Source organism: Petromyzon marinus, assembly GCF_048934315.1.
Source record: "Petromyzon marinus isolate PM22_M1 ecotype Great Lakes invasive population chromosome 76 unlocalized genomic scaffold, UKy_Petmar_22M1.pri1.0 chr76_unloc.3, whole genome shotgun sequence".
Classification (NCBI taxonomy): domain Eukaryota; kingdom Metazoa; phylum Chordata; class Hyperoartia; order Petromyzontiformes; family Petromyzontidae; genus Petromyzon; species Petromyzon marinus.
The window spans coordinates 500,965-522,678 of record NW_027422620.1 but is presented as its reverse complement, the minus strand read 5'-3'; the positions used below and the strand labels follow the sequence as shown (position 1 = coordinate 522,678).

Genomic DNA, 21,714 nt, shown 5'->3' with positions numbered 1-21,714 from the left:
CGGTGACTTTACCGAAAGAACCAAAGAAGATGAATCCCTGCAGTCACGAAAGCTTTAAATCGAAACTTGCGCAAGGAATCATGGTTACTGCATTGACCACACACAGTGCTTGAGGTGAACATGCAAACAAACATGGCTCTGATGATGTTTGATGCATTGTCTTTGAAGCTGATTGGCCTACATTAGAGCCAGTAGCAGACTTCTTCATGGCCTAGTCTGACCAGCAGTGTCTCACCATCAGTGTCTCACCAGCAGTGTCTCACCACCAGTGTCTCACCACAAGTGTCTCACCACAAGTGTCTCACCACCAGTGTCTCACCACCAGTGTCTCACCAGCAGTGTCTCACCAGCAGTGTCTCACCACCAGTGTCTCACCACCAGTGTCTCACCACCAGTGTCTCACCACCAGTGTCTCACCACCAGTGTCTCACCACAAGTGTCTCTCCACAAGTGTCTCACCACAAGTGTCTCACCAGCAGTGTCTCACCAGCAGTGTCTCACCAGCAGTGTCTCACCACAAGTGTCTCACCACCAGTGTCTCACCAGCAGTGTCTCACTACCAGTGTCTCACCAGCAGTGTCTCACCACCAGTGTCTCACCACCAGTGTCTCACCACCAGTGTCTCACCACCAGTGTCTCACCAGCAGTGTCTCACTACCAGTGTCTCACCACAAGTGTCTCACCACCAGTGTCTCACCACCAGTGTCTCACCAGCAGTGTCTCACCAGCAGTGTCTCACCACCAGTGTCTCACCACCAGTGTCTCACCAGCAGTGTCTCACCACCAGTGTCTCACTACCCAGTGTCTCACCACCAGTGTCTCACCACCAGTGTCTCACCAGCAGTGTCTCACCACCAGTGACTCACCACCAGTGTCTCACCACCAGTGTCTCACCAGCAGTGTCTCACCACCAGTGTCTCACCACCAGTGTCTCACCACCAGTGTCTCACCACAAGTGTCTCACCACCAGTGTCTCACCAGCAGTGTCTCACCACCAGTGTCTCACCACCAGTGACTCACCACCAGTGTCTCACCACCAGTGTCTCACCAGCAGTGTCTCACCACCAGTGTCTCACCACCAGTGTCTCACCACCAGTGTCTCACCACAAGTGTCTCACCACCAGTGTCTCACCAGCAGTGTCTCACCACCAGTGTCTCACCACCAGTGTCTCACTACCCAGTGTCTCACCACCAGTGTCTCACCACAAGAGTCTCACCACCAGTGTCTCACCACAAGTGTCTCACCACCAGAGTCTCACCACCAGTGTCTCACCACCAGTGTCTCACCAGCAGTGTCTCACCACCAGTGTCTCACCACCAGTGTCTCACCACCAGTGTCTCACCACCAGTGTCTCACCACCAGTGTCTCACCAGCCGTCTCACCAGCAGTGTCTCACCACCAGTGTCTCACCACAAGTGTCTCACCACAAGTGTCTCTCCACCAGTGTCTCACTACCCAGTGTCTCACCACCAGTGTCTCACCAGCAGTGTCTCACCACCAGTGTCTCACCACCAGTGTCTCACCACCAGTGTCTCACCACCAGTGTCTCACCAGCAGTGTCTCACCACCAGTGTCTCACTACCAGTGTCTCACCACAAGTGTCTCACCACAAGTGTCTCACCATCAGTGTCTCACCACAAGTGTCTCACCACAAGTGTCTCACCACCAGTGTCTCACTACCAGTGTCTCACCACCAGTGTCTCACCACCAGTGTCTCACTACCCAGTGTCTCACCACCAGTGTCTCACCACCAGTGTCTCACCACCAGTGTCTCACCAGCAGTGTCTCACCACAAGTGTCTCACCACCAGTGTCTCTCCACCAGTGTCTCTCCACCAGTGTCTCACCACCAGTGTCTCTCCACCAGTGTCTCACCAGCAGTGTCTCACCAGCAGTGTCTCACCAGCAGTGTCTCACCAGCAGTGTCTCACCAGCAGTGTCTCACCACCAGTGTCTCACCACCAGTGTCTCACCACCAGTGTCTCACCAGCAGTGTCTCACCACAAGTGTCTCACCACCAGTGTCTCACCACCAGTGTCTCACCACCAGTGTCTCACTACAAGTGTCTCACCACCAGTGTCTCACCACCCAGTGTCTCACCACCAGTGTCTCTCCACCAGTGTCTCACCACCAGTGTCTCTCCACCAGTGTCTCACCACCAGTGTCTCACCAGCAGTGTCTCACCACCAGTGTCTCACCAGCAGTGTCTCACCACAAGTGTCTCACCACCAGTGTCTCACCACCAGTGTCTCACTACCAGTGTCTGACCAGCAGTGTCTCACCACCAGTGTCTCACCAGCAGTGTCTCACCACCAGTGTCTCACCACCAGTGTCTCACCACAAGTGTCTCACCAGCAGTGTCTCACCACCAGTGTCTCACCACCAGTGTCTCACCACCAGTGTCTCACCACCAGTGTCTCTCCACCAGTGTCTCACCACCAGTGTCTCACCACCAGTGTCTCACCACCAGTGTCTCACCAGCAGTGTCTCACCACCAGTGTCTCACCAGCAGTGTCTCACCACCAGTGTCTCTCCACCAGTGTCTCACCACCAGTGTCTCACCACCAGTGTCTCACCACCAGTGTCTCACCAGCAGTGTCTCACCACCAGTGTCTCACCACCAGTGTCTCACCAGCAGTGTCTCACCACCAGTGTCTCACCACCAGTGTCTCACCACCAGTGTCTCACCAGCAGTGTCTCACCACAAGTGTCTCACCACCAGTGTCTCACCACCAGTGTCTCACTACAAGTGTCTCACCAGCAGTGTCTCACCACAAGTGTCTCACCACCAGTGTCTCACCACAAGTGTCTCACCACAAGTGTCTCACCACCAGTGTCTCACCACCAGTGTCTCACCACAAGTGTCTCACCACCAGTGTCTCTCCACCAGTGTCTCACCAGCAGTGTCTCACCACCAGTGTCTCACCACCAGTGTCTCACCACCAGTGTCTCACCAGCAGTGTCTCACCACCAGTGTCTCACCACCAGTGTCTCACTACCAGTGTCTCACCACCAGTGTCTCACTACCCAGTGTCTCACCACCAGTGTCTCTCCACCAGTGCCTCACCACCAGTGTCTCACCACCAGTGTCTCACCACAAGTGTCTCACCACCAGTGTCTCACCACCAGTGTCTCACCACCAGTGTCTCACCACCAGTGTCTCACCACCAGTGTCTCACCAGCAGTGTCTCACCACCAGTGTCTCACCACCAGTGTCTCACCACCCAGTGTCTAACCACCAGTGTCTCACCACAAGTGTCTCACCACCAGTGTCTCACCACCAGTGTCTCACCACCAGTGTCTCACCACAAGTGTCTCACTAACCAGAGTCTCACCACCAGTGTCTCACCACCAGTGTCTCACCACAAGTGTCTCACCACCAGTGTCTCACCACCAGTGTCTCACCACCAGTGTCTCACCACCAGTGTCTCACCAGCAGTGTCTCACCACCAGTGTCTCACCACAAGTGTCTCACCACCAGTGTCTCACCACCAGCGTCTCACCACCAGTGTCTCACCAGCAGTGTCTCACCACCAGTGTCTCACCACCAGTGTCTCACCACAAGTGTCTCACCACCAGTGTCTCACCACCAGTGTCTCACCACCAGTGTCTCTCCACCAGTGTCTCACCACCAGTGTCTCACCACAAGTGTCTCACCACCAGTGTCTCACCAGCAGTGTCTCACCAGCAGTGTCTAACTACCAGTGTCTCACCACCAGTGTCTCACCACAAGTGTCTCACCACAAGTGTCTCACCACCAGTGTCTCACCACAAGTGTCTCACCACCAGTGTCTCACCACCAGTGTCTCACCACCAGTGTCTCACCACCAGTGTCTCACCAGCAGTGTCTCACCACCAGTGTCTAACTACCAGTGTCTCACCACCAGTGTCTCACCACCAGTGTCTCACCACCAGTGTCTCACTACCCAGTGTCTCACCACAAGTGTCTCTCCACCAGTGTCTCACCACCCAGTGTCTCACCATCAGTGTCTCACCACCAGTGTCTCACCACCAGTGTCTCTCCACCAGTGTCTCACCACCAGTGTCTCACTACCCAGTGTCTCACCACAAGTGTCTCTCCACCAGTGTCTCACCACCCAGTGTCTCACCACAAGTGTCTCTCCACCAGTGTCTCACCACCAGTGTCTCACCACCAGTGTCTCACCAGCAGTGTCTCACCACCAGTGTCTCACCAGCAGTGTCTCACCACCAGTGTCTCACCACAAGTGTCTCACCACCAGTGTCTCACCACCAGTGTCTCACCACAAGTGTCTCACCACCAGTGTCTCACTACCCAGTGTCTCACCACAAGTGTCTCACCACCAGTGTCTCACCAGCAGTGTCTCACCAGCAGTGTCTCACCACCAGTGTCTCACCACCAGTGTCTCACCACCAGTGTCTCACCACCAGTGTCTCACCACCAGTGTCTCACCAGCAGTGTCTCACCACCAGTGTCTCACCAGCAGTGTCTCACCACCAGTGTCTCACCACAAGTGTCTCACTACCAGTGTCTCACCAGCAGTGTCTCACCACAAGTGTCTCACCACCAGTGTCTCACCACCAGTGTCTCACTACCAGTGTCTCACCAGCAGTGTCTCACCACAAGTGTCTCACCACCAGTGTCTCACCACAAGTGTCTCACTACCAGTGTCTCACCACCAGTGTCTCACCACCAGTGTCTCACCACAAGTGTCTCACCAGCAGTGTCTCACCACAAGTGTCTCACTACCAGTGTCTTACCACCAGTGTCTCACCACCAGTGTCTCACCACCAGTGTCTCACCAGCAGTGTCTCACCAGCAGTGTCTCACCACCAGTGTCTCACCACAAGTGTCTCACCACCAGTGTCTCACCACCAGTGTCTCACCACCAGTGTCTCACCAGCAGTGTCTCACCACCAGTGTCTCACCAGCAGTGTCTCACCACCAGTGTCTCACCACCAGTGTCTCACCAGCAGTGTCTCACCAGCAGTGTCTCACCACCAGTGTCTCACCACAAGTGTCTCACCACAAGTGTCTCACCACCAGTGTCTCACCACCAGTGTCTCACCACCCAGTGTCTCTCCACCAGAGTCAGACCAGAAACCAATGCCAAGGGTTAGCGCAGGAACTTGATTCCTTGCAAAATCTATTATCCATTTAGTGTTTGAACATTTGAACACAACTCCTGCTGTCTTATTGCCATAAAGGGTAAAGCCTCTGCACTTCTCTCGCTGTATTTGTTCCACCTGAGGACCATTGCTTGCGTTGCGATCGAAACGTCGTGATAATTTTATTATTTTTCTATCTACGTGGCTTTCCCAGAAGACCCAAAGAATATCAATTCCTGCAGTCACGAACACTTTAAGTGAACAGGTCACAAACCAATTCTTATTTTTGGTTCTATTGGGTAAAGCCACGTAGGTGAAGATAAAATAACAAAAAATCACGACGTTTCGGCCACAACACAAGCGGCCTTCATCAGGTGAAGGGACGAGACTGTCTGGAGGACAGACTGTCTGGAGGACAGTCTCGTCCCTTCACCTGATGAAGGCCGCTTGTGTTGTGACCGAAACGTCGTGATTTTTTGTTATTTTATTTTCACCTACGTGACTTTACCCAATAGAACCAAAGAGTATGGATCCTAGCAGTCACGAAAGCTTTAAATCTAGAATTCTTATTTTTTCATACTTTGATAACTGCCGTAAAAGGTCCCAGGGAATTGAATGTTTTTCATTTAACTTTGGTTGACCGTAAACTTTTGTTGGCGGAGTATTCTCGATTCCTCGTGTGATGCCTTTATGCTCATTTATCTTTGCTGCTGTTGCACTTTGCTGCTGTTGCACTTTGCTGCTGCTGCTGCAATTCGCTGCTGCACTTTGCTGCTGCGCTTTGCAGTTGTGCTTTATATTATTATTTTTTGCCACTATTGGAAATGCCAGGTCAGTGACTCTTGCAGAGGGCACTCCGTCCTTGAGGCCTCCAGAAGAGACCGCACCTGGTGAAGCACAATGAGCCTGAACCGCTACTGACGATGATGCAGCTACTGCTGCTGATGATGCTGCTGCTGATGATGATGATGCTGATGATGATGATGCAGCTACTGCTGATGATGATGCAGCTACTGCTGATGATGATGATGCTACTGATGATGCAGCTACTGCTGATGATGATGCTACTGATGATGCAGCTACTGCTGATGATGATGCTGCTGATGATGCAGCTGCTACTGCTGATGATGATGATACTGCTGATGATGATGATGCTGCTGATGATGCAGCTACTGCTGCTGATGATGCAGCTACTGCTGATGATGATGATGCTGCTGCTGATGATGCAGCTACTGCTGATGATGATGCAGCTACTGCTGATGATGATGCAGCTACTGCTGATGATAATGCAGCTACTGCTGATGATGCAGCGACTGCTGATGATGATGCAGCGACTGCTGATGATGATGCAGCTGATGATGCAGCTACTGCTGATGATACTGCTGATGTGATGCTGATGATGATGCATATACTGTTACTGATGCTGCTGCTACTGCTGATGATGATGCTACTGCTGATAATGATGCTGCTGCTACTGCTGATGATGAGGCAGCTGATGATGCATATACTGCTGATGATGATGCTACTGCTGATGATGATGCAGCTACTGCTGATGATGCTGCTGATGATGCATATACTGCTACTGATGCTGCTGCTACTGCTGATGATGATGCTACTGCTGATAATGATGCTGCTGCTACTGCTGATGATGAGGCAGCTGATGATGCATATACTGCTGATGATGATGCTACTGCTGATGATGATGCAGCTACTGCTGATGATGCTGCTGATGATGCATATACTGCTACTGATGCTGCTGCTACTGCTGATGATGATGCTACTGCTGATAATGATGCTGCTGCTACTGCTGATGATGAGGCAGCTGATGATGCATATACTGCTGATGATGCAGCTACTGCTGATGATGATGCTACTGCTGATGATGCTGCTGCTACTGCTGATGATGATGCTACTGCTGATGATGCTGCTACTGCTTATGATGATGCTACTGCTGCTGATGATGATGATGCTACTACTGCTGATGATGATGCTACTGCTGATGCTACTGCTACTACTGATGATGCTGCCACTGCTGATGATGATGCTGCTTCCGTGTTGATGCCGCACAGTGGGGAGCCTCGCGGCCTCTGGAGGCCCCGATGTGGACCGCGTCGCCACCCTCCTGGAGAAGACGTGCATACGGTAACGCGGGGGGCGGTGAGACGCGGCCCTGGAGAAGGCTGCTGCTGTCTTTGGTGTAGGCCAATCAGTTGCCAAGGACACTGGCGTCACAGATTCATTGTCATGCAAAGCGACCGTGGGCACGTGAAGAGACCGAGGTTTACGATTACTGAGTAAAACTCCACTATCTACACAATGTACATCATCGACGTGAAATGTAATAACTTAAATATCTTGGGAACGGTCGCCAGTCAGTTGTTGTAATTGTCATTTGAATTCAGCAAATCCATGATAGACAGAAGCAGACATCTAAAAAATTGTAGACCACTTTCATACACTACATCATACACTACACTACTACACTACACTATACACTACACTACTATACACTACACTATACACTACACCACTATACACTACACTATACACTGCACTACTATACACTATACTACTATACACTACTATACACTACACTACTATACACTACACTATACACTACACACTATACACTGCACTACTATACACTACACTACTATACACTACACTACTATACACTACACCACTATACACTACACTATACACTACTATACACTGCACTATACACTACACTATACACTACACTACTATACACTACACTACTATATACTACACTAATATACACTACACTACTATACACTACACTATAGACTACACTACTACTATACAATACACTACACTACTATACACTACACTATACACTACACCACTATACACTACACTGCTACACTACACCACTATACACTACACTGCTACACACTACATCACTATACCACTATACACTACACCACTATAAACCCTTCACCTGATGAAGGCCGCTTGTGTTGTGGCCGAAACGTCGTGAGAATATTGTGTTATTTTATTTTATCAATTTATTATTTCATTCTCATTCTACGTGACTTTACCGAAAGAACCAAAGAAGATGTGTGAGCTCCTCACACAATCCAGCCTGGTTAAACCCAGGATGGATCGTAGGCAGGCCAGCCTAAATGTTTCTAACCAGCGAAGATGTTGCATTAGGGGGGTCCACGTTTCGCAAGCGTAGAGAAGGGAGGGAATGACCGTGGCCGAGAAGACTTGAAGCCTCGTGCGGAGCGACAGACCAGGTAGCTTCCACACAGCATTACGCAACCGATGAAAAGATATTGCCGCTCGACTGATTCGGAGTGAGACTGGAGCCACTATACACTACACTACTATACGTACACTAATTATACACTGATTATACACTACACCACTATACCACTATACAGTCATAACACATTTCTTTAGAGCTGCTTTATGTGCTTAGTTTGTTGTCCTTCCCCCGCACCTCCGGTGAGCTACGGTCGACTCCGTAAGGCGGTACCGGTCCCAGCGTACGCACAGACGAAGAGTGGAGTTTCTGAACGCTCACCCCACTCAGCACCCACGGCTGTCCACCGCAGCAGCATAACGGATAGGGGCACGTGTGGTGGGGATGGTGGGGTAAAGTGTGGGTAAGTTCCGCATCTTCCAAGACCTTCCGGTCGGCGTTGCAAGTGGGAGCGATTTTTATGCCACTCGCTGCAGAGCCAGTCGTGGGCGTTCCACGTTCCTATGGCCGGGACCGAGTCTATCCGTGGGACAACCAGTGGGCTCATTGTATTGACGCTGGAGGGATGACGTTGACTTGTCGATGGTGAGGGTGGTGAGTGCAGTCTATGGTGAGTGATGCTGTGTGTAGTCTATGGTGAGTGGTGCTGTGTGTAGTCTATGGTGAGTGATGCTGTGTGTAGTCTATGGTGAGTGGTGCTGTGTGTAGTCTATGGTGAGTGATGCTGTGTGTAGTCTATGGTGAGTGGTGCTGTGTGTAGTCTATGGTGAGTGGTGCTGTGTATAGTCTATGGTGAGTGGTGCTGTGTGTAGTCTATGGTGAGTGATGCTGTGTGTAGTCTATGGTGAGTGATGCTGTGTGTAGTCTATGGTGAGTGATGCTGTGTGTAGTCTATGGTGAGTGATGCTGTGTGTAGTCTATGGTGAGTGATGCTGTGTGTAGTCTATGGTGAGAGTGGTGAGTGGTGCTGTGTGTGGTCTATGGTGAGTGATGCTGTGTGTAGTCTATGGTGAGTGGTGCTGTGTGTAGTCTATGGTGAGAGTGGTGAGTGATGCTGTGTGTAGTCTATGGTGAGTGATGCTGTGTGTAGTCTATGGTGAGAGTGGTGAGTGGTGCTGTGTGTAGTATATGGTGAGAGTGGTGAGTGGTGCTGTGTGTAGTCTATGGTGATAGTGGTGAGTGATGCTGTGTGTAGTCTATGGTGAGTGGTGCTGTGTGTAGTCTATAGTGAGAGTGGTGAGTGATGCTGTGTGTAGTCTATGGTGAGTGATGCTGTGTGTAGTCTATGGTGAGAGTGGTGAGTGGTGCCGTGTGTAGTCTATGGTGAGTGATGCTGTGTGTAGTCTATGGTGAGAGTGGTGAGTGGTGCTGTGTGTAGTATATGGTGAGAGTGGTGAGTGGTGCTGTGTGTAGTATATGGTGAGAGTGGTGAGTGGTGCTGTGTGTAGTCTATGGTGATAGTGGTGAGTGATGCTGTGTGTAGTCTATGGTGAGTGATGCTGTGTGTAGTCTATGGTGAGTGATGCTGTGTGTAGTCTATGGTGAGAGTGGTGAGTGGTGCTGTGTGTGGTCTATGGTGAGTGATGCTGTGTGTAGTCTATGGTGAGTGGTGCTGTGTGTAGTCTATGGTGAGAGTGGTGAGTGATGCTGTGTGTAGTCTATGGTGAGTGATGCTGTGTGTAGTCTATGGTGAGAGTGGTGAGTGGTGCTGTGTGTAGTATATGGTGAGAGTGGTGAGTGGTGCTGTGTGTAGTCTATGGTGATAGTGGTGAGTGATGCTGTGTGTAGTCTATGGTGAGTGGTGCTGTGTGTAGTCTAAAGTGAGAGTGGTGAGTGATGCTGTGTGTAGTCTATGGTGAGTGATGCTGTGTGTAGTCTATGGTGAGAGTGGTGAGTGGTGCCGTGTGTAGTCTATGGTGAGTGATGCTGTGTGTAGTCTATGGTGAGAGTGGTGAGTGGTGCTGTGTGTAGTATATGGTGAGAGTGGTGAGTGGTGCTGTGTGTAGTATATGGTGAGAGTGGTGGGTGGTGCTGTGTGTAGTCTATGGTGATAGTGGTGAGTGATGCTGTGTGTAGTCTATGGTGAGTGATGCTGTGTGTAGTCTATGGTGAGAGTGGTGAGTGGTGCTGTGTGTAGTATATGGTGAGAGTGGTGAGTGGTGCTGTGTGTAGTCTATGGTGATAGTGGTGAGTGATGCTGTGTGTAGTCTATGGTGAGTGGTGCTGTGTGTAGTCTATAGTGAGAGTGGTGAGTGATGCTGTGTGTAGTCTATGGTGAGTGATGCTGTGTGTAGTCTATGGTGAGAGTGGTGAGTGGTGCCGTGTGTAGTCTATGGTGAGTGATGCTGTGTGTAGTCTATGGTGAGAGTGGTGAGTGGTGCTGTGTGTAGTATATGGTGAGAGTGGTGAGTGGTGCTGTGTGTAGTATATGGTGAGAGTGGTGAGTGGTGCTGTGTGTAGTCTATGGTGATAGTGGTGAGAGATGCTGTGTGTAGTCTATGGTGAGTGATGCTGTGTGTAGTCTATGGTGAGTGATGCTGTGTGTAGTCTATGGTGAGAGTGGTGAGTGGTGCTGTGTGTGGTCTATGGTGAGTGATGCTGTGTGTAGTCTATGGTGAGCGGTGCTGTGTGTAGTCTATGGTGAGAGTGGTGAGTGATGCTGTGTGTAGTCTATGGTGAGTGATGCTGTGTGTAGTCTATGGTGAGAGTGGTGAGTGGTGCTGTGTGTAGTATATGGTGAGAGTGGTGAGTGGTGCTGTGTGTAGTCTATGGTGATAGTGGTGAGTGATGCTGTGTGTAGTCTATGGTGAGTGGTGCTGTGTGTAGTCTATAGTGAGAGTGGTGAGTGATGCTGTGTGTAGTCTATGGTGAGTGATGCTGTGTGTAGTCTATGGTGAGAGTGGTGAGTGGTGCCGTGTGTAGTCTATGGTGAGTGATGCTGTGTGTAGTCTATGGTGAGAGTGGTGAGTGGTGCTGTGTGTAGTATATGGTGAGAGTGGTGAGTGGTGCTGTGTGTAGTCTATGGTGATAGTGGTGAGTGATGCTGTGTGTAGTCTATGGTGAGTGGTGCTGTGTGTAGTCTATAGTGAGAGTGGTGAGTGATGCTGTGTGTAGTCTATGGTGAGTGATGCTGTGTGTAGTCTATGGTGAGAGTGGTGAGTGGTGCTGTGTGTAGTATATGGTGAGAGTGGTGAGTGGTGCTGTGTGTCGTCTATGGTGATAGTGGTGAGTGATGCTGTGTGTAGTCTATGGTGAGTGGTGCTGTGTGTAGTCTATAGTGAGAGTGGTGAGTGATGCTGTGTGTAGTCTATGGTGAGTGATGCTGTGTGTAGTCTATGGTGAGAGTGGTGAGTGGTGCTGTGTGTAGTATATGGTGAGAGTGGTGAGTGGTGCTGTGTGTAGTATATGGTGAGAGTGGTGAGTGGTGCTGTGTGTAGTCTATGGTGATAGTGGTGAGTGATGCTGTGTGTAGTCTATGGTGAGTGATGCTGTGTGTAGTCTATGGTGAGAGTGGTGAGTGGTGCTGTGTGTGGTCTATGGTGAGTGATGCTGTGTGTAGTCTATGGTGAGTGGTGCTGTGTGTAGTCTATGGTGAGAGTGGTGAGTGATGCTGTGTGTAGTCTATGGTGAGAGTGGTGAGTGGTGCTGTGTGTAGTATATGGTGAGAGTGGTGAGTGGTGCTGTGTGTAGTCTATGGTGATAGTGGTGAGTGATGCTGTGTGTAGTCTATGGTGAGTGGTGCTGTGTGTAGTCTATAGTGAGAGTGGTGAGTGATGCTGTGTGTAGTCTATGGTGAGTGATGCTGTGTGTAGTCTATGGTGAGAGTGGTGAGTGGTGCCGTGTGTAGTCTATGGTGAGTGATGCTGTGTGTAGTCTATGGTGAGAGTGGTGAGTGGTGCTGTGTGTAGTATATGGTGAGAGTGGTGAGTGGTGCTGTGTGTAGTATATGGTGAGAGTGGTGAGTGGTGCTGTGTGTAGTCTATGGTGATAGTGGTGAGTGATGCTGTGTGTAGTCTATGGTGAGTGATGCTGTGTGTAGTCTATGGTGAGTGATGCTGTGTGTAGTCTATGGTGAGAGTGGTGAGTGGTGCTGTGTGTGGTCTATGGTGAGTGATGCTGTGTGTAGTCTATGGTGAGTGGTGCTGTGTGTAGTCTATGGTGAGAGTGGTGAGTGATGCTGTGTGTAGTCTATGGTGAGTGATGCTGTGTGTAGTCTATGGTGAGAGTGGTGAGTGGTGCTGTGTGTAGTATATGGTGAGAGTGGTGAGTGGTGCTGTGTGTAGTCTATGGTGATAGTGGTGAGTGATGCTGTGTGTAGTCTATGGTGAGTGGTGCTGTGTGTAGTCTATAGTGAGAGTGGTGAGTGATGCTGTGTGTAGTCTATGGTGAGAGTGGTGAGTGGCGCCGTGTGTAGTCTATGGTGAGTGATGCTGTGTGTAGTCTATGGTGAGAGTGGTGAGTGGTGCTGTGTGTAGTATATGGTGAGAGTGGTGAGTGGTGCTGTGTGTAGTCTATGGTGATAGTGGTGAGTGATGCTGTGTGTAGTCTATGGTGAGTGGTGCTGTGTGTAGTCTATAGTGAGAGTGGTGAGTGATGCTGTGTGTAGTCTATGGTGAGTGATGCTGTGTGTAGTCTATGGTGAGAGTGGTGAGTGGTGCCGTGTGTAGTCTATGGTGAGTGATGCTGTGTGTAGTCTATGGTGAGAGTGGTGAGTGGTGCTGTGTGTAGTATATGGTGAGAGTGGTGAGTGGTGCTGTGTGTAGTATATGGTGAGAGTGGTGAGTGGTGCTGTGTGTAGTCTATGGTGATAGTGGTGAGTGATGCTGTGTGTAGTCTATGGTGAGTGATGCTGTGTGTAGTCTATGGTGAGTGATGCTGTGTGTAGTCTATGGTGAGAGTGGTGAGTGGTGCTGTGTGTGGTCTATGGTGAGTGATGCTGTGTGTAGTCTATGGTGAGTGGTGCTGTGTGTAGTCTATGGTGAGAGTGGTGAGTGATGCTGTGTGTAGTCTATGGTGAGTGATGCTGTGTGTAGTCTATGGTGAGAGTGGTGAGTGGTGCTGTGTGTAGTATATGGTGAGAGTGGTGAGTGGTGCTGTGTGTAGTCTATGGTGATAGTGGTGAGTGATGCTGTGTGTAGTCTATGGTGAGTGATGCTGTGTGTAGTCTATGGTGAGAGTGGTGAGTGGTGCTGTGTGTGGTCTATGGTGAGTGATGCTGTGTGTAGTCTATGGTGAGTGGTGCTGTGTGTAGTCTATGGTGAGAGTGGTGAGTGATGCTGTGTGTAGTCTATGGTGAGTGATGCTGTGTGTAGTCTATGGTGAGAGTGGTGAGTGGTGCTGTGTGTAGTATATGGTGAGAGTGGTGAGTGGTGCTGTGTGTAATCTATGGTGATAGTGGTGAGTGATGCTGTGTGTAGTCTATGGTGAGTGGTGCTGTGTGTAGTCTATAGTGAGAGTGGTGAGTGATGCTGTGTGTAGTCTATGGTGAGTGCTGCTGTGTGTAGTCTATGGTGAGAGTGGTGAGTGGCGCCGTGTGTAGTCTATGGTGAGTGATGCTGTGTGTAGTCTATGGTGAGAGTGGTGAGTGGTGCTGTGTGTAGTATATGGTGAGAGTGGTGAGTGGTGCTGTGTGTAGTCTATGGTGATAGTGGTGAGTGATGCTGTGTGTAGTCTATGGTGAGTGGTGCTGTGTGTAGTCTATAGTGAGAGTGGTGAGTGATGCTGTGTGTAGTCTATGGTGAGTGATGCTGTGTGTAGTCTATGGTGAGAGTGGTGAGTGGTGCCGTGTGTAGTCTATGGTGAGTGATGCTGTGTGTAGTCTATGGTGAGTGATGCTGTGTGTAGTCTATGGTGAGTGATGCTGTGTGTAGTCTATGGTGAGAGTGGTGAGTGGTGCCGTGTGTAGTCTATGGTGAGTGGTGCTGTGTGTAGTCTATGGTGAGTGGTGCTGTGTGTAGTCTATGGTGAGTGATGCTGTGTGTAGTCTATGGTGAGTGATGCTGTGTGTAGTCTATGGTGAGTGGTGCTGTGTGTAGTCTATGGTGAGTGGTGCTGTGTGTAGTCTATGGTCAGTGATGCTGTGTTTAGTCTATGGTGAGTGGTGCTGTGTGTAGTCTATGGTGAGTGATGCTGTGTGTAGTCTATGGTGAGTGATGCTGTGTGTAGTCTATGGTGAGTGGTGATTAGTGATGGTGTGTGGAGTCTATGGTGAGTGGTGCTGTGTGTAGTCTATGGTGAGTGATGCTGTGTGTAGACTATGGTGAGTGATGCTGTGTGTAGTCTATGGTGAGTGGTGCTGTGTATAGTCTATGGTGAGTGGTGCTGTGTGTAGTCTATGGTGAGTGGTGCTGTGTGCAGTCTATGGTGAGTGATGCTGTGTGTAGTCTATGGTGAGTGATGCTGTGTGTAGTCTATGGTGAGTGGTGCTGTGTGTAGTCTATGGTGAGTGGTGCTGTGTGTAGTCTATGGTGAGAGTGGTGAGTGATGCTGTGTGTAGTCTATGGTGAGTTATGCTGTGTGTAGTCTATGGTGAGAGTGGTGAGTGGTGCTGTGTGTAGTCTATGGTGAGAGTGGTGAGTGGTGCTGTGTGTAGTCTATGGTGAGAGTGGTGAGTGATGCTGTGTATAGTCTATGGTCAGTGATGCTGTGTGTAGTCTATGGTGAGTGATGCTGTGTGTAGTCTATGGTGAGTGATGCTGTGTGTAGTCTATGGTGAGTGATGCTGTGTGTAGTCTATGGTGAGTGGTGCTGTGTGTAGTCTATGGTGAGTGATGCTGTGTGTAGACTATGGTGAGTGATGCTGTGTGTAGTCTATGGTGAGTGGTGCTGTGTGTAGTCTATGGTGAGTGATGCTGTGTGTAGTCTATGGTGAGTGGTGCTGTGTGTAGTCTATGGTGAGTGGTGCTGTGTGTAGTCTATGGTGAGTGATGCTGTGTGTAGTCTATGGTGAGTGGTGCTGTGTGTAGTCTATGGTGAGTGATGCTGTGTGTAGTCTATGGTGAGAGTGGTGAGTGGTGCCGTGTGTAGTCTATGGTGAGTGATGCTGTGTGTAGTCTATGGTGAGTGATGCTGTGTGTAGTCTATGGTGAGTGATGCTGTGTGTAGTCTATGGTGAGAGTGGTGAGTGGTGCCGTGTGTAGTCTATGGTGAGTGGTGCTGTGTGTAGTCTATGGTGAGTGGTGCTGTGTGTAGTCTATGGTGAGTGATGCTGTGTGTAGTCTATGGTGAGTGATGCTGTGTGTAGTCTATGGTGAGTGGTGCTGTGTGTAGTCTATGGTGAGTGGTGCTGTGTGTAGTCTATGGTCAGTGATGCTGTGTTTAGTCTATGGTGAGTGATGCTGTGTGTAGTCTATGGTGAGTGATGCTGTGTGTAGTCTATGGTGAGTGATGCTGTGTGTAGTCTATGGTGAGTGGTGATTAGTGATGGTGTGTGGAGTCTATGGTGAGTGGTGCTGTGTGTAGTCTATGGTGAGTGATGCTGTGTGTAGACTATGGTGAGTGATGCTGTGTGTAGTCTATGGTGAGTGGTGCTGTGTGTAGTCTATGGTGAGTGGTGCTGTGTGTAGTCTATGGTGAGTGGTGCTGTGTGCAGTCTATGGTGAGTGATGCTGTGTGTAGTCTATGGTGAGTGATGCTGTGTGTAGTCTATGGTGAGTGGTGCTGTGTGTAGTCTATGGTGAGTGGTGCTGTGTGTAGTCTATGGTGAGAGTGGTGAGTGATGCTGTGTGTAGTCTATGGTGAGTTATGCTGTGTGTAGTCTATGGTGAGAGTGGTGAGTGGTGCTGTGTGTAGTCTATGGTGAGAGTGGTGAGTGGTGCTGTGTGTAGTCTATGGTGAGAGTGGTGAGTGATGCTGTGTATAGTCTATGGTCAGTGATGCTGTGTGTAGTCTATGGTGAGTGATGCTGTGTGTAGTCTATGGTGAGTGATGCTGTGTGTAGTCTATAGTGAGTGGTGATTAGTGATGGTGTGTGGAGTCTATGGTGAGTGGTGCTGTGTGTAGTCTATGGTGAGTGATGCTGTGTGTAGACTATGGTGAGTGATGCTGTGTGTAGTCTATGGTGAGTGGTGCTGTGTGTAGTCTATGGTGAGTGGTGCTGTGTGTAGTCTATGGTGAGTGGTGCTGTGTGCAGTCTATGGTGAGTGATGCTGTGTGTAGTCTATGGTGAGTGATGCTGTGTGTAGTCTATGGTGAGTGGTGCTGTGTGTAGTCTATGGTGAGTGGTGCTGTGTGTAGTCTATGGTGAGAGTGGTGAGTGATGCTGTGTGTAGTCTATGGTGAGTTATGCTGTGTGTAGTCTATGGTGAGAGTGGTGAGTGGTGCTGTGTGTAGTCTATGGTGAGAGTGGTGAGTGGTGCTGTGTGTAGTCTATGGTGAGAGTGGTGAGTGATGCTGTGTATAGTCTATGGTCAGTGATGCTGTGTGTAGTCTATGGTGAGTGATGCTGTGTGTAGTCTATGGTGAGTGATGCTGTGTGTAGTCTATGGTGAGTGGTGATTAGTGATGGTGTGTGGAGTCTATGGTGAGTGGTGCTGTGTGTAGTCTATGGTGAGTGATGCTGTGTGTAGACTATGGTGAGTGATGCTGTGTGTAGTCTATGGTGAGTGGTGCTGTGTGTAGTCTATGGTGAGTGGTGCTGTGTGTAGTCTATGGTGAGTGGTGCTGTGTGCAGTCTATGGTGAGTGATGCTGTGTGTAGTCTATGGTGAGTGATGCTGTGTGTAGTCTATGGTGAGTGGTGCTGTGTGTAGTCTATGGTGAGTGGTGCTGTGTGTAGTCTATGGTGAGAGTGGTGAGTGATGCTGTGTGTAGTCTATGGTGAGTTATGCTGTGTGTAGTCTATGGTGAGAGTGGTGAGTGGTGCTGTGTGTAGTCTATGGTGAGAGTGGTGAGTGGTGCTGTGTGTAGTCTATGGTGAGAGTGGTGAGTGATGCTGTGTATAGTCTATGGTCAGTGATGCTGTGTGTAGTCTATGGTGAGTGATGCTGTGTGTAGTCTATGGTGAGTGATGCTGTGTGTAGTCTATGGTGAGTGATGCTGTGTGTAGTCTATGGTGAGTGGTGCTGTGTGTAGTCTATGGTGAGTGATGCTGTGTGTAGACTATGGTGAGTGATGCTGTGTGTAGTCTATGGTGAGTGGTGCTGTGTGTAGTCTATGGTGAGTGATGCTGTGTGTAGTCTATGGTGAGTGGCGCTGTGTGTAGTCTATGGTGAGTGGTGCTGTGTGTAGTCTATGGTGAGTGATGCTGTGTGTAGTCTATGGTGAGTGGTGCTGTGTGTAGTCTATGGTGAGTGATGCTGTGTGTAGTCTATGGTGAGAGTGGTGAGTGGTGCCGTGTGTAGTCTATGGTGAGTGATGCTGTGTGTAGTCTATGGTGAGTGATGCTGTGTGTAGTCTATGGTGAGTGATGCTGTGTGTAGTCTATGGTGAGAGTGGTGAGTGGTGCCGTGTGTAGTCTATGGTGAGTGGTGCTGTGTGTAGTCTATGGTGAGTGGTGCTGTGTGTAGTCTATGGTGAGTGATGCTGTGTGTAGTCTATGGTGAGTGATGCTGTGTGTAGTCTATGGTGAGTGGTGCTGTGTGTAGTCTATGGTGAGTGGTGCTGTGTGTAGTCTATGGTCAGTGATGCTGTGTTTAGTCTATGGTGAGTGATGCTGTGTGTAGTCTATGGTGAGTGATGCTGTGTGTAGTCTATGGTGAGTGATGCTGTGTGTAGTCTATGGTGAGTGGTGATTAGTGATGGTGTGTGGAGTCTATGGTGAGTGGTGCTGTGTGTAGTCTATGGTGAGTGATTCTGTGTGTAGACTATGGTCAGTGATGCTGTGTGTAGTCTATGGTGAGTGATGCTGTGTGTAGTCTATGGTGAGTGATGCTGTGTGTAGTCTATGGTGAGTGATGCTGTGTGTAGTCTATGGTGAGTGGTGCTGTGTGTAGTCTATGGTGAGTGATGCTGTGTGTAGACTATGGTGAGTGATGCTGTGTGTAGTCTATGGTGAGTGGTGCTGTGTGTAGTCTATGGTGAGTGATGCTGTGTGTAGTCTATGGTGAGTGGTGCTGTGTGTAGTCTATGGTGAGTGGTGCTGTGTGTAGTCTATGGTGAGTGATGCTGTGTGTAGTCTATGGTGAGTGGTGCTGTGTGTAGTCTATGGTGAGTGATGCTGTGTGTAGTCTATGGTGAGAGTGGTGAGTGGTGCCGTGTGTAGTCTATGGTGAGTGATGCTGTGTGTAGTCTATGGTGAGTGATGCTGTGTGTAGTCTATGGTGAGTGATGCTGTGTGTAGTCTATGGTGAGAGTGGTGAGTGGTGCCGTGTGTAGTCTATGGTGAGTGGTGCTGTGTGTAGTCTATGGTGAGTGGTGCTGTGTGTAGTCTATGGTGAGTGATGCTGTGTGTAGTCTATGGTGAGTGATGCTGTGTGTAGTCTATGGTGAGTGGTGCTGTGTGTAGTCTATGGTGAGTGGTGCTGTGTGTAGTCTATGGTCAGTGATGCTGTGTTTAGTCTATGGTGAGTGATGCTGTGTGTAGTCTATGGTGAGTGATGCTGTGTGTAGTCTATGGTTAGTGATGCTGTGTGTAGTCTATGGTGAGTGGTGATTAGTGATGGTGTGTGGAGTCTATGGTGAGTGGTGCTGTGTGTAGTCTATGGTGAGTGATGCTGTGTGTAGACTATGGTGAGTGATGCTGTGTGTAGTCTATGGTGAGTGGTGCTGTGTGTAGTCTATGGTGAGTGGTGCTGTGTGTAGTCTATGGTGAGTGGTGCTGTGTGCAGTCTATGGTGAGTGATGCTGTGTGTAGTCTATGGTGAGTGATGCTGTGTGTAGTCTATGGTGAGTGGTGCTGTGTGTAGTCTATGGTGAGTGGTGCTGTGTGTAGTCTATGGTGAGAGTGGTGAGTGATGCTGTGTGTAGTCTATGGTGAGTTATGCTGTGTGTAGTCTATGGTGAGAGTGGTGAGTGGTGCTGTGTGTAGTCTATGGTGAGAGTGGTGAGTGGTGCTGTGTGTAGTCTATGGTGAGAGTGGTGAGTGATGCTGTGTATAGTCTATGGTCAGTGATGCTGTGTGTAGTCTATGGTGAGTGATGCTGTGTGTAGTCTATGGTGAGTGATGCTGTGTGTAGTCTATGGTGAGTGGTGATTAGTGATGGTGTGTGGAGTCTATGGTGAGTGGTGCTGTGTGTAGTCTATGGTGAGTGATGCTGTGTGTAGACTATGGTGAGTGATGCTGTGTGTAGTCTATGGTGAGTGGTGCTGTGTGTAGTCTATGGTGAGTGGTGCTGTGTGTAGTCTATGGTGAGTGGTGCTGTGTGCAGTCTATGGTGAGTGATGCTGTGTGTAGTCTATGGTGAGTGATGCTGTGTGTAGTCTATGGTGAGTGGTGCTGTGTGTAGTCTATGGTGAGTGGTGCTGTGTGTAGTCTATGGTGAGAGTGGTGAGTGATGCTGTGTGTAGTCTATGGTGAGTTATGCTGTGTGTAGTCTATGGTGAGAGTGGTGAGTGGTGCTGTGTGTAGTCTATGGTGAGAGTGGTGAGTGGTGCTGTGTGTAGTCTATGGTGAGAGTGGTGAGTGATGCTGTGTATAGTCTATGGTCAGTGATGCTGTGTGTAGTCTATGGTGAGTGATGCTGTGTGTAGTCTATGGTGAGTGATGCTGTGTGTAGTCTATGGTGAGTGGTGATTAGTGATGGTGTGTGGAGTCTATGGTGAGTGGTGCTGTGTGTAGTCTATGGTGAGTGATGCTGTGTGTAGACTATGGTGAGTGATGCTGTGTGTAGTCTATGGTGAGTGGTGCTGTGTGTAGTCTATGGTGAGTGGTGCTGTGTGTAGTCTATGGTGAGTGGTGCTGTGTGCAGTCTATGGTGAGTGATGCTGTGTGTAGTCTATGGTGAGTGATGCTGTGTGTAGTCTATGGTGAGTGGTGCTGTGTGTAGTCTATGGTGAGTGGTGCTGTGTGTAGTCTATGGTGAGAGTGGTGAGTGATGCTGTGTGTAGTCTATGGTGAGTTATGCTGTGTGTAGTCTATGGTGAGAGTGGTGAGTGGTGCTGTGTGTAGTCTATGGTGAGAGTGGTGAGTGGTGCTGTGTGTAGTCTATGGTGAGAGTGGTGAGTGATGCTGTGTATAGTCTATGGTCAGTGATGCTGTGTGTAGTCTATGGTGAGTGATGCTGTGTGTAGTCTATGGTGAGTGATGCTGTGTGTAGTCTATGGTGAGTGATGCTGTGTGTAGTCTATGGTGAGTGGTGCTGTGTGTAGTCTATGGTGAGTGATGCTGTGTGTAGACTATGGTGAGTGATGCTGTGTGTAGTCTATGGTGAGTGGTGCTGTGTGTAGTCTATGGTGAGTGATGCTGTGTGTAGTCTATGGTGAGTGGCGCTGTGTGTAGTCTATGGTGAGTGGTGCTGTGTGTAGTCTATGGTGAGTGATGCTGTGTGTAGTCTATGGTGAGTGGTGCTGTGTGTAGTCTATGGTGAGTGATGCTGTGTGTAGTCTATGGTGAGAGTGGTGAGTGGTGCCGTGTGTAGTCTATGGTGAGTGATGCTGTGTGTAGTCTATGGTGAGTGATGCTGTGTGTAGTCTATGGTGAGTGATGCTGTGTGTAGTCTATGGTGAGAGTGGTGAGTGGTGCCGTGTGTAGTCTATGGTGAGTGGTGCTGTGTGTAGTCTATGGTGAGTGGTGCTGTGTGTAGTCTATGGTGAGTGATGCTGTGTGTAGTCTATGGTGAGTGATGCTGTGTGTAGTCTATGGTGAGTGGTGCTGTGTGTAGTCTATGGTGAGTGGTGCTGTGTGTAGTCTATGGTCAGTGATGCTGTGTTTAGTCTATGGTGAGTGATGCTGTGTGTAGTCTATGGTGAGTGATGCTGTGTGTAGTCTATGGTGAGTGATGCTGTGTGTAGTCTATGGTGAGTGGTGATTAGTGATGGTGTGTGGAGTCTATGGTGAGTGGTGCTGTGTGTAGTCTATGGTGAGTGATTCTGTGTGTAGACTATGGTGAGTGATGCTGTGTGTAGTCTATAGTGAGTGGTGCTGTGTGTAGTCTATGGTGAGTGGTGCTGTGTGTAGTCTATGGTGAGTGGTGCTGTGTGCAGTCTATGGTGAGTGATGCTGTGTGTAGTCTATGGTGAGTGATGCTGTGTGTAGTCTATGGTGAGTGGTGCTGTGTGTAGTCTATGGTGAGTGGTGCTGTGTGTAGTCTATGGTGAGAGTGGTGAGTGATGCTGTGTGTAGTCTATGGTGAGTTATGCTGTGTGTAGTCTATGGTGAGAGTGGTGAGTGGTGCTGTGTGTAGTCTATGGTGAGAGTGGTGAGTGGTGCTGTGTGTAGTCTATGGTGAGAGTGGTGAGTGATGCTGTGTATAGTCTATGGTCAGTGAAGCTGTGTGTAGTCTATGGTGAGTGATGCTG

General features: G+C 49.5%; 1 protein-coding gene across 2 annotated transcripts in view; it reads left to right on the top strand.

Annotated features, from left to right (window-relative positions):
- Positions 1-21,714, top strand: part of LOC116958349 (uncharacterized) — a 46,763-nt gene that overhangs the window by 14,500 nt on the left and 10,549 nt on the right. For both annotated transcript variants that reach the window (XM_032980906.2, XM_032980907.2), the window contains exon 4: positions 7,158-7,230. In XM_032980906.2, coding sequence (XP_032836797.2) covers positions 7,158-7,230 — 73 coding nt within the window. The remainder of the gene's footprint in view (positions 1-7,157; positions 7,231-21,714) is intronic.